We start from the raw sequence: 12,950 nt of genomic DNA, 5'->3' as shown, positions 1-12,950 counted from the left end.
ACAACTGGGATTACAGGCACCCACCATCACGTCTGGCTAATTTGTGTATTTTTAGTAGAGATGAGGTTTCACCGTGTTGGCCAGGCTGGTCTCAAACTCCTAACCTCAAGTGATTCACCCACCTCGGCTTCCCAAAGTGCTGGGATTATAGGCATGAGTCACCACACCCCGCCAGGGTGAAATTTTTTTGCACTCTTTTTTTTACATTGTATCTTACTTTACAGATTTTGTGTGAATGTAGGGAGGTAGGGAAGTTCAGTATTAAACCTGCAGCTGTGTCCTGTATACATGGAACTCTACTAAGCTACTAAGCAGCAGTTGGGAAGAGAAATATTAGATAGTATTCTTTATACATCCGTGGGGGCCCTCAAAGAGATGCCAACATGACCTAACATTTTTTTCATGCAACATTGCTTACAAGGCATTAGGGGAGGACTGCAGCCTGTGGACAACTTAAACCTTCATGTGGGGTAAAGCTCAGGCTCCTTTCTGTTTTATTCCTTTGGGTAGGGTAGCTACCCAGTGGTTATCCATTCCTTCACAAAACTGTCAAGGAGGTGAAGTTTATCTTCTTCAACTTCACCTTTCACCCTTCACCCGGCCCTTCTCATAATGACACCCCATCTTAATTCTCTCAGTTACTGATGGTCCTCACGGCTTTTGCTTTTGGCATCTCTTCTGTTTTCATTTTCACTAATCGTAGATTTCAGAGATAGAATGAATGGGTCTCAGAAATCACTACTCTACTGATAAAATATAAAACTGAAAAAAATGTACAACTGGTCTTTAAGAAACATTTATATTTTAATAGGGATCTTGACTTTAAAGGATGATGCTGTAATTGTGAGAGAGGCTGATTTTTTGAATTCATGTGAAGGGTAAAGAAAGAGGCAAATGTGATAGGAGAGTAATAGTCCCTTAAATCTACATAGGCAGAATTTCTGAGCCAGGAATGTTCATGGTTGTTTTAAGCTATTTTGTGAAGTTAGAAGAAGCTGTTTTGAAAACATCTCTGTTTAAAAAAAAATTATGTTCCCATGAAAGCATATCGAGTTTCCAAACAAAAAGAAAATATACCCAGTCTGAAACTGCTTGATGCCAGTTAGGAAACAGTTTGAAAGGTACAGAGCTGGATTATTATGGAGGAATACTTTTATATATTATATAAAAGGAGGAAAGGAAAAAGACCAGTAGAGAAAATTCCAGGCCTATAAGCTTGTGGCACCAGGAGTTTCAGGTGGTGGAAAGAAGCTCTGTTTTCATTGGTGTGAGGTTCTTTTGCAATTATTTAAAATATCTAATGGAAATAATTTTTTTTTTTTTGAGAGGGAGTCTCACTGTGTTGTCTGGGTTGGAGTGCAGTGGTGTAATCTCAGCTCACTGCAACCTCTGCCTCCCTGGTTCAAGCAATTCTCCTGCCTCAGCCTCCCTAGTAGCTGGGATTACAGGCACCAGCCGCCACACCCGGCTAATTTTTTTTTTTTTTTTTTTTGTATTTTTAGTAGAGATGGGGTTTCACCATGTTGGCCTGTCTGGTCTTGAACACCTGACCTCAGATGATCTGCCCACCTCGGCCTCCCAAAGTGCTGAGATTACACGCCCAGCCTCTAATGGAAATAATTTAAGCAGAATGGATTCTATGGGCTTTTGAAAAAGGCGTATTCAATCCAGTTGTATTATGTATTTTGATGTAGGATACCTTAAAAAGTTTGATCTGGACAACATGTCACATAAAATCATCCCCAACTTGGAGAAAATGTGTTTATTTATTTGGCCTCAATGATTTCCCCCTTAAAAACATTGTTGTAAATGATGATTAGGTACCCAGGCCTCTTCACAAAAGCCATTTACCCTTGACAAAGCTAAATTATGTGACCAATGTTAGTATTATTACTATAGTATGTGATGTGTAATATGGTTACTAAAATTTGTTTGTCATATGGTTTAAAAGACTAATTTTTGAAGCACTTGCTTTGTTCTAGACACAGAACTAGGTGTTTTGTAGAACTGTATATAAAAATAACACCTGTTGTTTTCCTCATACCAGGCAGATGCACATGTATTAACTCATCTAAGTCCTGTGTATATTCTCTCATCTAGTTATAATAATCAAATGAGATAGGAACTGACTATCTTCATTTTACAGAAGAAAACTGGAGCTCAAGAGGGTTAGGTAACTTGCTCAAGGTCACCCAGCTAGTGAGTGAGTGACAGGAATAGGATGCAACTGACTTCAAAGCCTACATACGTATCCACTTTGCAGTATGCCTACACTGTGAGATTTAAAACATGAGATTTTTTTAGCAGAAGATTACATTCTGGGTGTAGGTTTGCCAGATTTAACAAATGAAAATACAGGACACCAGTAAAATGTTGCATGGGATATTGCATGGGACATACTTTTACTAAAAAAGTATTTGTTATTTATCTGAAATTCACATTTACCTGGGCATCCTGTATTTTATCTAGCAACCTCATCTGAGTCGACATTGTAAGAACATGTCTCACCCTCTCTGATTTTCCTGTTACCCCACACAGTCATGGTGGTGGCTACCTAGCCTTATGTAGTTTTATAAATCACCTAATGTTCATATCAGTCTTATCTCAGCTAGGCATGGTGGTTCACACCTATAATCCCAGCACTTCGGGAGGCCAAGGCAGGAGGATTGCTTGAGCCCAGGAGTTCAAGACCAGCCTGGACAACATAGCAAGACCTCATCTCTATAAAACACACACAAGCACACATACACCAGAGTCTTATCTCAAGGCCACATAGCAAGAGAGTCAGTTAGGAAGCTTCAGAAGAGCTTGTGTGGCCTCCTGAGCCATTTTTAAGTTCAGCAATGTGTGTAAGTTCAGCACTTAGGGTAGGCTGCCCTGAAAGCCCTGCCCTACTGGAAGTGGTGTGCGGGTAAATGTTTAACAACTGGCTCTGCAGAGGGGGAAAAAAACAAAACTTCAATTTTTGGTGTTTGCCATACTCCTACCATGGCTGCTTCATGATGCCAACATGATGTCTTTGAGCCTGGAGTTGGGAAGAAATGTATATACAGTTGGCTCAGGGCTCCCTATGTAAGCCAGTCCCAGCCCACCAGTGTTACAGGCATTTCTCATTTTCACATGTAAACAAATCAAGCCTACACAACAATGAAGGGTTTACCTTAAAATCTCCGTACCGTGGTATTTCTTGAATTTAAACAACTAAAATTTTAAAAGATAATTTCCTACTTGGGATAATACAATTGATCAAATTTTTTCCTCACTTCAATTCAAATTGAAGTCTAGAATTCTGCTTTCATTCTGTTTAAAGGCAACAGTTAATTATGCAGCATGTTGAAATGCCAATACTCTCACATTCTTTATTCTGAAGAAAGGCTATTTCTCCAGGCCAGCATGTCTGGCGCACTTTTGATGCTAAGCTTCTGTGCAGTGCGTTGTGGGAGTGATCATTTTTTAAAACTGTTCACTATGTCACATATTTCTGAGCTAGCATATTGAACAGAGGTATCTGTGGGTAGGCAAGAGGCTATAGGGAATAACTTTGTATTCCTCTCTTTGAATGAATAGTCAAGAAAGACTTACCCATGTACAGCCAATTTGACTCTCTGAATTCAGATCCAGCCCTCTGTGGTCTCACTGGTCAGGAAACCCTGATGGTAGTTAAGAGCAAGGGCTTTGGAGTGACCACTTTCCAACGGTATGACTTTGGGGAAGAACTTCAGTTTTTTTTCATTTGTAAAACAAGGCCAGTAATTTTACCTACTTTGAGGGGTTACACATATAAAGTGCCTGGCACATAGTAAGCACAAAAATAAGTATTAACTCTTGGTAGTATTAATGCTATAACTACTGTCATGATTGTAATCTTACTGCTCGTTAGTAAATACCCATATGTATCCATGTAGGTCCAGCAGGTACTTCCCATTCTACAGAAAATGTTTCTGTTTTTTTTTTCAACCAAATCATGTAAAAAATCAATATTATAAAAATTCTTGTTTGACATTAAATTTTTAAACAAATCTCAAGAAATAAAAATGATCTTTATACCTTGTGAGAATGTTTGTGAATCTTTATAATCTCAAGAGGACAAAAAGTTAGTTGTTAGGGTATTTGTAGACTTAAAAAATAGACTAACTAAAAAACCTATCCAACAGTTGATGCAGAATTGTGAAGCAAAGTTTGTCATCCATGCCCCATTCCTCTCTGTGGTCCTCCGCTCCCTCTTATTAGCTTCCAGTCATTCATCCATCCATTCCATCCAACAAAGTATGATTTTTAAAAAGTTAGAATCATGACTTTTACAAATATTGGATGAACATATGTTAAAGATTTATTAACATAATACCGAAGGAACCAATGAGATAATAAAGCTGGTTCCAAGAGCATTTGAAGAATGCATCTTTATAGGCATTTTTTTAAAAGAATTTCAGCATAAGATTGCTAGGTAAACGCTAAACTGGCTAATGTCCTAGAGGGCAGTAAGTCCATAACCTTTGGGGTTATTATTTTCTGCTAGAAAGAAATCTACAAGTTAACATATCAATATCTTCACAATGTCTCAGCTCTAGTCAAATATTAAATAGCAAAGTCAAGCACAGGTACATTCTCCCAGAGAGAGAGGCCCATTTAAGAATGTCCCAGCAAGATCTTAAGAGGATATGTCCTTTTTTGCCTTATTTTCAAGTATTGGATAATTTTTACTAACATATCCACCCATTCATATATTCATTAAACCTTTTTTAATAGCTATGTGCCCCAGGGATATAGAAGTAAAGACATAGTCCTTATCCTCAAGGAACTCATAACCTAATGGGGGAGACAAACATGCAAAATAAAAATTACAAAGCAAAGTGATAGGGTACATTCTCCTCCCAGGTGCCCCAAGATCCCATCATTAAAGGGGTAACCAGTCCCCAGTTCTTTTTTTTTTTTTAATTGAGATGCAGAGTCTCACTCTCACCCAGGCTGGAGTGCAGTGGCATGATCTCGGCTCATTGCAACCTCCACCTCCTGGGTTCAAGCAATTCTCCTGCCTCAGCCTCCCATGTAGCTGGGACTACAGGCACATGCCACCACGCCTGGCTAATTTATGTATTTTTAGTAGAGACGGGGTTTTGCCGTATTGGCCAGGCTGGTCTTGAACTCCTGACCTCAGGTGATCCGCCTGCCTCAGCCTCCCAAAGTGCTAGGGTTACAGGTATGAGCCACCATGCCTGGCCCCCAGTTCTGTGCTATGACAACCCATCTACCATTTTCCCCACTCGTGTATTAATCTTAAAGCTTGGATGGATGAGAAGTAGATAATAGGATAAATGAATGATTCCTCTTTTAGATCATATATAGGTAGAGATAAATAAGGACCTTCAATACCTCAGCCAAGGGAGTATGTCAAATGGTAGTCTCAGAACTGGCTGGGAAGAGATAGGTCGAACAGGAAAGAGGTGAAGAAGCCTTTCTTGTCACTCCTAAAATTACTGCATATGGACGGCTCTGAACAGAATTACTAATTAACCAGATCTTATATTTCAGAAACACCCCCTTGAAGATATATTTTTATCTAAATTAATGGAGCAGGGGAAGCCTTTCTGAAACTTTACTTTGGGACCCTAGAATTTAGTTATCATATGGCAGACCTTTTTTCTGGGAGGAAAGTGCAAGAACCTGTCTGAGGACACCTAAATTACCTTGGCTTTCCCTTAGATGAGATATCTGTTTCATACAGCAGTTGACCTGGTAGCTTCAGTTTCACCTGCCCTGCTTTTATCAGGAGTCATGTTTTCCCCTATCACCATAATCCCCAATATTTTAACTCTCTGAGAATATATAGTGATTTTCTATCTGCATTTAATTCTCCTAGCAGAGGCACATAGAGTAAGAGTCATTTATTTCAGTTCTCTGTCCTTACAGATCCAATTTAGTAAACATCTAATAAGCAATTATTAATGTAAAGAACTTCAGTGGAAGCTGTAGAGCATGGAGAAAAAGAATAACATCCCCATCTCCCTACTGGAGTCCACAGTTTATTGGAGAAGACAGAAACATGGAGGTATTTCTAAAGCAGAGATCTTAATCTTGGCTACACTCAGGATCACCTGGGAACTTTGAAACATCCGACACCCAGGCTGCACTCCAGAGCAATTAAATTAAAATCCCTGAAGCTGGGACTCAGGCATCAATATTTCTTTAGGCTGCCTGGAAGACTCCAATCTACTGTATTGCTAAGCTAGAGAAAAACAAACTTGGAAAATGCTGCAGTAAAGGACTAACAAGATGCTGTATGAGCAAGGGTACCACAACCATTCTGGATATGCTAATATTCTTATCCACTGTCTGACCGCATTTCTGCCCATGAATGCAGCAAATATAACCTCTCATTGTAACCAGGGGAAAAATTTAGGTCAGTTTGATTGTAGGGCATTTAGAAACTATATACTCTGGGAGGCATGGTCTGAAGGAAACTATGTTTCTGAGGGGAAAAGGGCCCCAAAAAAGATCAACCCAGAAAAATGACCCCAAAATTCAATCCACATGCTATCTCTCTCCCCTGGAATGTTTTATTCACTTGTCTTCCTGAAGAAGTCCTATTCATCCTCTAAGCTCCCAGCTCAAACTTTCCCTCTTCTGTGAAGCCTTTCCTTTTCTTCCCCTTACCCGGGCAAAACTGGGTCCCTATTTTTGTCTGTCTTAGCTCCTTGTACAAAGTTCTGTTCTTAGCAGTGAATTATAATTATTATCAAATTGAGTTATAATATGGCACACTGCTTATTTTATGGGCCTTACGTATCTTTGTGTTTTTTTGTTTTTTGTTTTTTTTTTTTTGAGACGGAGTCTGGCTTTGTGCCCCAGGCTGGAGTGCAGTGGCGCAATCTCGGCTCACTGCAAGCTCCGCCTCCCGGGCTCACGCCATTCTCCTGCCTCAGCCTCCTGGATAGCTGGGACCACAGGCGCCCACCACCATGCCGGGCTAATTTTTTGTATTTTTAGTTGGACGGAGTTTCACTGTGTTAGCCAGGATGGTCTCGATCTCCTGACCTTGTGATCCCCCCGCCTCGGCCTCCCAAAGTGCTGGGATTACAGGCGTGAGCCACCGCGCTCGGCCGATTTTTGTTTTCTTAATACCTAGCCCAGTTTCTCGGCTTATTGAATGAATATTCAGAACTGCAGCGATTTTAGCTGGAGTGAGAACTCATGCCACCAGCAGGGGAGACCTAGACTCAGGAACTCCTCGGGCTCCCTCGTCCTGTTTCTGAGCATTGGGATCCTCTGCTTCCAAGTGGTTGGGCTGGGGAAATGGGCAGACAGACTCATGGGTGTAAAGCAGCTGGAGGAAATGATGGAAGGGTCCCCCGCCTCCGGGCTTTAGTTAAAGCGGTGAGCTTGAGTTTCATTTGCAGAGTTTTGTTGTTAGAGGAAGAAAGAAACAGAAGGAAGTTCACAAGTTTTCAAGTATGTGCATTAAGGAAAAGTGCCTGTGTGGACTCCTGTTTTATTCAGGCCACAGGCATCCCAGAAAAGTTAGAACAGTTTTCTGTCTGGGGAAATTGTCTGTTTTAGTTTATTTTTAAACTTTAAATCTTAACAGTTTTTTAAAAAAGTTTAATAGGTTTTACACACATGAAGGCGAAAAGATGATTTCAATCTTATATGTATGAGGGTGCAGTCCAGATTTTCTAGGACAATGCTAATTTTAGATCTTATGTCCTGATTTCTTTCTCTTTTTTTTTTTTTTTTTTTTTTTTGAGATGGCGTCTCACCCCGTCGCCCAGCCTGGAGTGCAGTGGCGCGATCTCGGCTCACTGCAACCTCCGCCTCCCGGGTTCAAGCGATTCTCCTGCCTCAGCCTCCCGAGTAGCTGGGACCACAGGCGCCTGCCACCACGCCCGGCTAATCTTTTGTATTTTTAGTAGAGACGGGGTTTCACTGTGTTAGCCAGGATAGTCTCGATCTCCTGACCTCGTGATTTGCCCGCCTTGACCTCCCAAAGTGCTCGGATTACAGGCATGAGCCACCGTGCCTGGCCCTGATTTCTTATATGGAAAGTGTATGGTTGCTATTCTTACCATTGGCTATCATTTTCCCAGCATGCTTAAAGATCTTTTAGTAGTCAAAATGTTTAATTATTTTTGCTTTCTGTGTGGTGAGCAAAAAAAAATTTTTTTTAATTTTTAAAATTTTAATTATCTTACTTAAGCTTTCTTAAGTAAGGTTGCCTCATGGACAAAAAAGCCTAAAGATAATATAGAACAGGCATTGAGTATATTGCCTTGAGCACTAGACTTGTATTGAATATAGCTTTTTGGTGAAGATTATATATATTAACACTTCTTTCTCTACCACAAATGAGTACAAAAATCCCTCAAAGAAAAAATGAGGGCTGGGCGCAATTGCTACACCCGTAATCCCAGCACTTTGGGAGGCCAAGGCAGGCGAATCACTTGAGGTCAGGAGTTCAAGACCAGCCTGGCCAACATGGGGAAACCCGGTCTCTACTAAAAATACAAAAATTAGCCAGGCATGGTGGCACGCGCCTCTAGTCCCAACTACTCGAGAGGCTGAGACACAAGAATTGAACCTGGGAGGTGGAGGTTGCATTGAGCAGAGATCGCGCCACTGCACACCAGCCCGGGGGATGGAGCGAGACTCTGTCTCAAAAAAAAGAAAATATTAGTCGTTAAGAACCGTTCTTTCATTATGAACTATTATTTAATCCTGACTGTCACTTGAGAAATGTTTCTTTGTGAGGTGCAGACACAGGAGCCCACCAGGAAAGAAACTAGTGACTACTAGAAAAGCCTGTTATGGAGCCACATCCCCTTGTGCCACAGGCCAGATGGAATCTCAGCAAAATGGTGGCTGTAACCCCACATGGGCTTTTACTTTTAGTGGGCACATTTTTGAAAATATTAATGTTTATCCTTATCTTACCTTAATAACCATAATTATTATGGTTATTATGGATTAAATTGCTACTGTTTCTCTTTTTGTTTCCTGGATTCAGACCAAATTAAGCCTTTATAATCTGTGAGCAAAATCACCTCAATTTTAATTGAATGACCCACAACTATTTAATCTTTTTGCCTATTTAAACAGTGTGACTTTTTTCTCACTGAGTAATACAAAAAGTACAAAATAAAGGCTAAACTTTAAAATATTCTTTTGTATCTAAGATTTGTAAGCTTTATAAGCTTTTAAAAAGTGCTTAGTAATTTTAAGTTACTTTTTTTTTTTTTGAGATAGGGTCTTGCTATGTTGCCCAGGCTGGATTCAAACTTCTGGACCAACTGATCCTCCTGCTTCAGCCTTCTGAGTAGCTGGGACTATAGGTGTTCCCCACTGTGCTTAGCTAACAGTTACATTTTTTTGTTGTTTTTAATCACCTGACTGCCATAAGGTCTCCCGTAACCTGGTTACATTTCTTAGAGGACATCTTGTATGTTCTTCAGTCAGTATTTTATGAAACAATAACAACAGAATAGCATCAAAATATATGTCACTGGTAGGTGGCAAGCTATTAGTGCATGAACTGTATCGTCTTTTAGAAAAAGCAAGCTATTTTCAGATGTCATTAAATTAGGAGCTATTTCTGGCTCATGTAGCAGTGTTGACTGCTCCATGTGTTACCATAATCCTTCTGTGATGGAAAATCTACACTAAGTAAGGACAGCACCCTTCCCAGTAGCTAGCCAGTCTACATTCACGGACTGCTGTTAGCTACTTCCATAGTCAAAATCTGTGTGTTTTCATCTGCCCAAGCTTTCCTCTTTTGCAACCTTAGGACAATTAGGAACTTCTCACATGCTTGCCCAGAATTCCAGCAGATCTTCAGTTGGTGGTAACACCCTTACCATGAGCCAGATTTGAGATCCCTAATCTTCTGTGATCCCTGATGAGTGAAGGGAACAAGGATATGTGTAGGAGGGGAGCTCAGTATGACTAAGGGTCAAGAGAAGGTGAGGCCAGAGAGAGCCTGAGCTGAGATCTGCTGAAACAGCTCCTAAAATGAAAACAAAGTGGGGGCCAGAATTTTTTCTGGATAGTAGTTATGTTTTCCTGCCAACGCTCAAGTCCTACACAAAGACAAATGACAATCAATCTAAATGTCAAATAAGATCGTTAGCCTGAGTAATCATAACCAATCTGTATGACACCTTTTTAACAGGAGGCCTCATTCTTCTTTTCCCCATCCAGAATTAAGAGAAAAAAAGTGAATATGGTTTTTGCTCACAGAATGGATAACAGCAAGCCACATTTGATTATTCCTACACTTCTGGTGCCCCTCCAAAACCGCAGCTGCACTGAAACAGCCACACCTCTGCCAAGCCAATACCTGATGGAATTAAGTGAGGAGCACAGTTGGATGAGCAACCAAACAGACCTTCACTATGTGCTGAAACCCGGGGAAGTGGCCACAGCCAGCATCTTCTTTGGGATTCTGTGGTTGTTTTCTATCTTCGGCAATTCCCTGGTTTGTTTGGTCATCCATAGGAGTAGGAGGACTCAGTCTACCACCAACTACTTTGTGGTCTCCATGGCGTGTGCTGACCTTCTCATCAGCATTGCCAGCACGCCTTTCGCCCTGCTGCAGTTCACCACTGGAAGGTGGGCGCTTGGTAGTGCCATGTGCAAGGTTGTGCGATATTTTCAGTATCTCACTCCAGGTGTCCAGATGTACGTTCTCCTCTCCATCTGCATAGACCGGTTCTACACAATCGTCTATCCTCTGAGCTTCAAGGTGTCCAGAGAAAAAGCCAAGAAAATGATTGCGGCATCGTGGATCTTTGATGCAGCCTTTGTGACCCCTGTGCTCTTTTTCTATGGCTCCAACTGGGATGGTCATTGTAACTATTTCCTCCCTTCCTCTTGGGAAGGCACTGCCTACACTGTCATCCACTTCTTGGTGGGCTTTGTGATTCCATCTGTCCTCATAATTTTATTTTACCAAAAGGTCATAAAATATATTTGGAGAATAGGCACAGATGGCCGAACAGTGAGGAGGACCATGAACATTGTCCCTCGGACAAAAGTGAAAACTATCAAGATGTTCCTCATTTTAAATCTGTTGTTTTTGCTCTCCTGGCTGCCTTTTCATGTAGCTCAGCTATGGCACCCCCATGAACAAGACTATAAGAAAAGTTCCCTTGTTTTCACAGCTATCACATGGATATCCTTTAGTTCTTCAGCCTCTAAACCTACTCTGTATTCAATTTATAATGCCAATTTTCGGAGAGGGATGAAAGAGACTTTTTGCATGTCCTCTATGAAATGTTACCGAAGCAATGCCTATACTATCACAACCAGTTCAAGGATGGCCAAAAAAAACTACGTTGGCATTTCAGAAATCCCTTCCATGGCCAAAACTATTACCAAAGACTCGATCTATGACTCATTTGACAGAGAAGCCAAGGAAAAAAAGCTTGCTTGGCCCATTAACTCAAATCCACCAAATACTTTTGTCTAAGTTCTCATTCTTTCAATTGTTATGCACCAGAGATTAAAAAGCTTTAACTATAAAAACAGAAGCTATTTACATATTTGTTTTCACTCAACTTTCCAAGGGAAATGTTTTATTTTGTAAAATGCATTCATTTGTTTACTGTAGTTTTTGTGGGTTTTATTTTACTTGCTTTTTATGTTTTAGGAAAAACGTTCACTTTGAACTATAGCCAACAGTCCTTTTACTATTAATATATTAGTTACATGCATAAAAAAGAAAATGCTTTCTTACTATTTACTGTTGGTTCAAAAACATAAACCTAAGCCATACACACAGTCTTTGATTAATGATTCAATCTAGTTTTATTTTGTTTTCTTTTTCTCCTCCTTACTGAATTTTTATAACTATGGGCTTCAGTTCCAAATGAAATCCCCGTGTCACCTATCTCAGAGATTTATATTTCTTTCACTAAGCAACATTTAGGATGAGTTAATATCGTATAGGTTGTCACGTTACCTTCCTCCAAGTAACCACTAGCCAGATCTGCTATGGAAAGCATGCCATATATTGGAACTTGCTGGCAAGTCTTCTGTGGTTGGATTTTAATCAGGATTCTTAGGGGAAGAAAGCATACGAGTTGCTTAATTTCTCTTGCTCTTTCTCTTGTTTTTATCCTTCCTTAATCTAAGCAGCTGATGAAGCCTTGAAAAATGCAAAGTCAATGCAATGTTTTCCTCACACCTGTGTCCCATCTAGGCTGTGTCTAGGACATTCACCTCCCATTTTTGAGTTATATACAAGTAAATGAGCAGGTGCTGTTGCTAGCTTATCTAAAAAATGCCAAAGACAGAAATGACAGATGGCATTTCTCTGTGCTCTGCAATTCAAGCCGAGACTTTCAGCTGCCCAGCCCTACCCTATACACCAGGACAGCAAGTGCAAGGACTGCCTTCCTCATTCTCCTAGAAACTGGAGGCCATTTCTCTAGCCAGAGCCTGTTCTCCCTCATCTCTCTCCAGGGCACAGCACCATACCCCGGCCAACCTCAAACTCTTCTTTGCCTGTGATAACTAGGGATTTTTTTTCCTCTGGTTCCCAGATCTCCATTATTTCAAATCGAGGACCAGCCAGCACATTTAAAAAATGTTTTTATTTAAACAATAAAGGGTTTACAGACAAGACTGGTATGCATTTTCACGCCCTAGTTAACAAGAGCTGCAAATAATAACTCCAGTTGTTCAGCAATTCTACATGCATTATCTCCTTTATCCTCTCAACAATTCTGTGATATATTTATTATCATCCCTTTTATAGATGAGCAAACTGGAACTCAATAGTTATGTGACCTGCCCAAGTTGGAATGTGACAGAGCTGGTATTCAAACTCGAGCCTCTAACCACATGTCTGTCTGTTGCTCTTTCCTTGACATTTCAGATGTCTCCCTAGACAACAGGAGGCGCCAAACCCATCCAGGCCCTGAAGGGCCTCCTGACCACTGCCTTGGTGGAAGTCAAAG

The 12,950-nt window shown here is 40.6% G+C and overlaps 1 protein-coding gene across 7 annotated transcripts in view; it reads left to right on the top strand.

Annotated features, from left to right (window-relative positions):
- Positions 1 to 11,519, top strand: part of GPR19 (G protein-coupled receptor 19) — a 48,594-nt gene extending 37,075 nt beyond the window's left edge. For 4 of the 7 annotated variants that reach the window (XM_016922989.4, XM_063785457.1, XM_003313500.7 and 1 more), the window contains one exon: positions 10,189 to 11,519. In XM_016922989.4, coding sequence (XP_016778478.1) covers positions 10,211 to 11,458 — 1,248 coding nt within the window. In that variant the 5' untranslated portion in view covers positions 10,189 to 10,210 and the 3' untranslated portion in view covers positions 11,459 to 11,519. Of the gene's footprint in view, positions 1 to 5,907; positions 6,398 to 10,188 lie in introns of all 7 variants that reach the window. The other 3 variants (XM_054664089.2, XM_063785459.1, XM_063785458.1) reach the window with 2 other exon arrangements.
- The last annotated feature ends 1,431 nt before the right edge of the window (positions 11,520 to 12,950 follow it).

This window comes from Pan troglodytes, chromosome 10 (genome assembly GCF_028858775.2).
Source record: "Pan troglodytes isolate AG18354 chromosome 10, NHGRI_mPanTro3-v2.0_pri, whole genome shotgun sequence".
In the NCBI taxonomy this organism is placed as follows: domain Eukaryota; kingdom Metazoa; phylum Chordata; class Mammalia; order Primates; family Hominidae; genus Pan; species Pan troglodytes.
The sequence above is the reverse complement of the archived record's forward strand: the minus strand, read 5'-3'. Positions and strand labels throughout refer to the sequence as shown.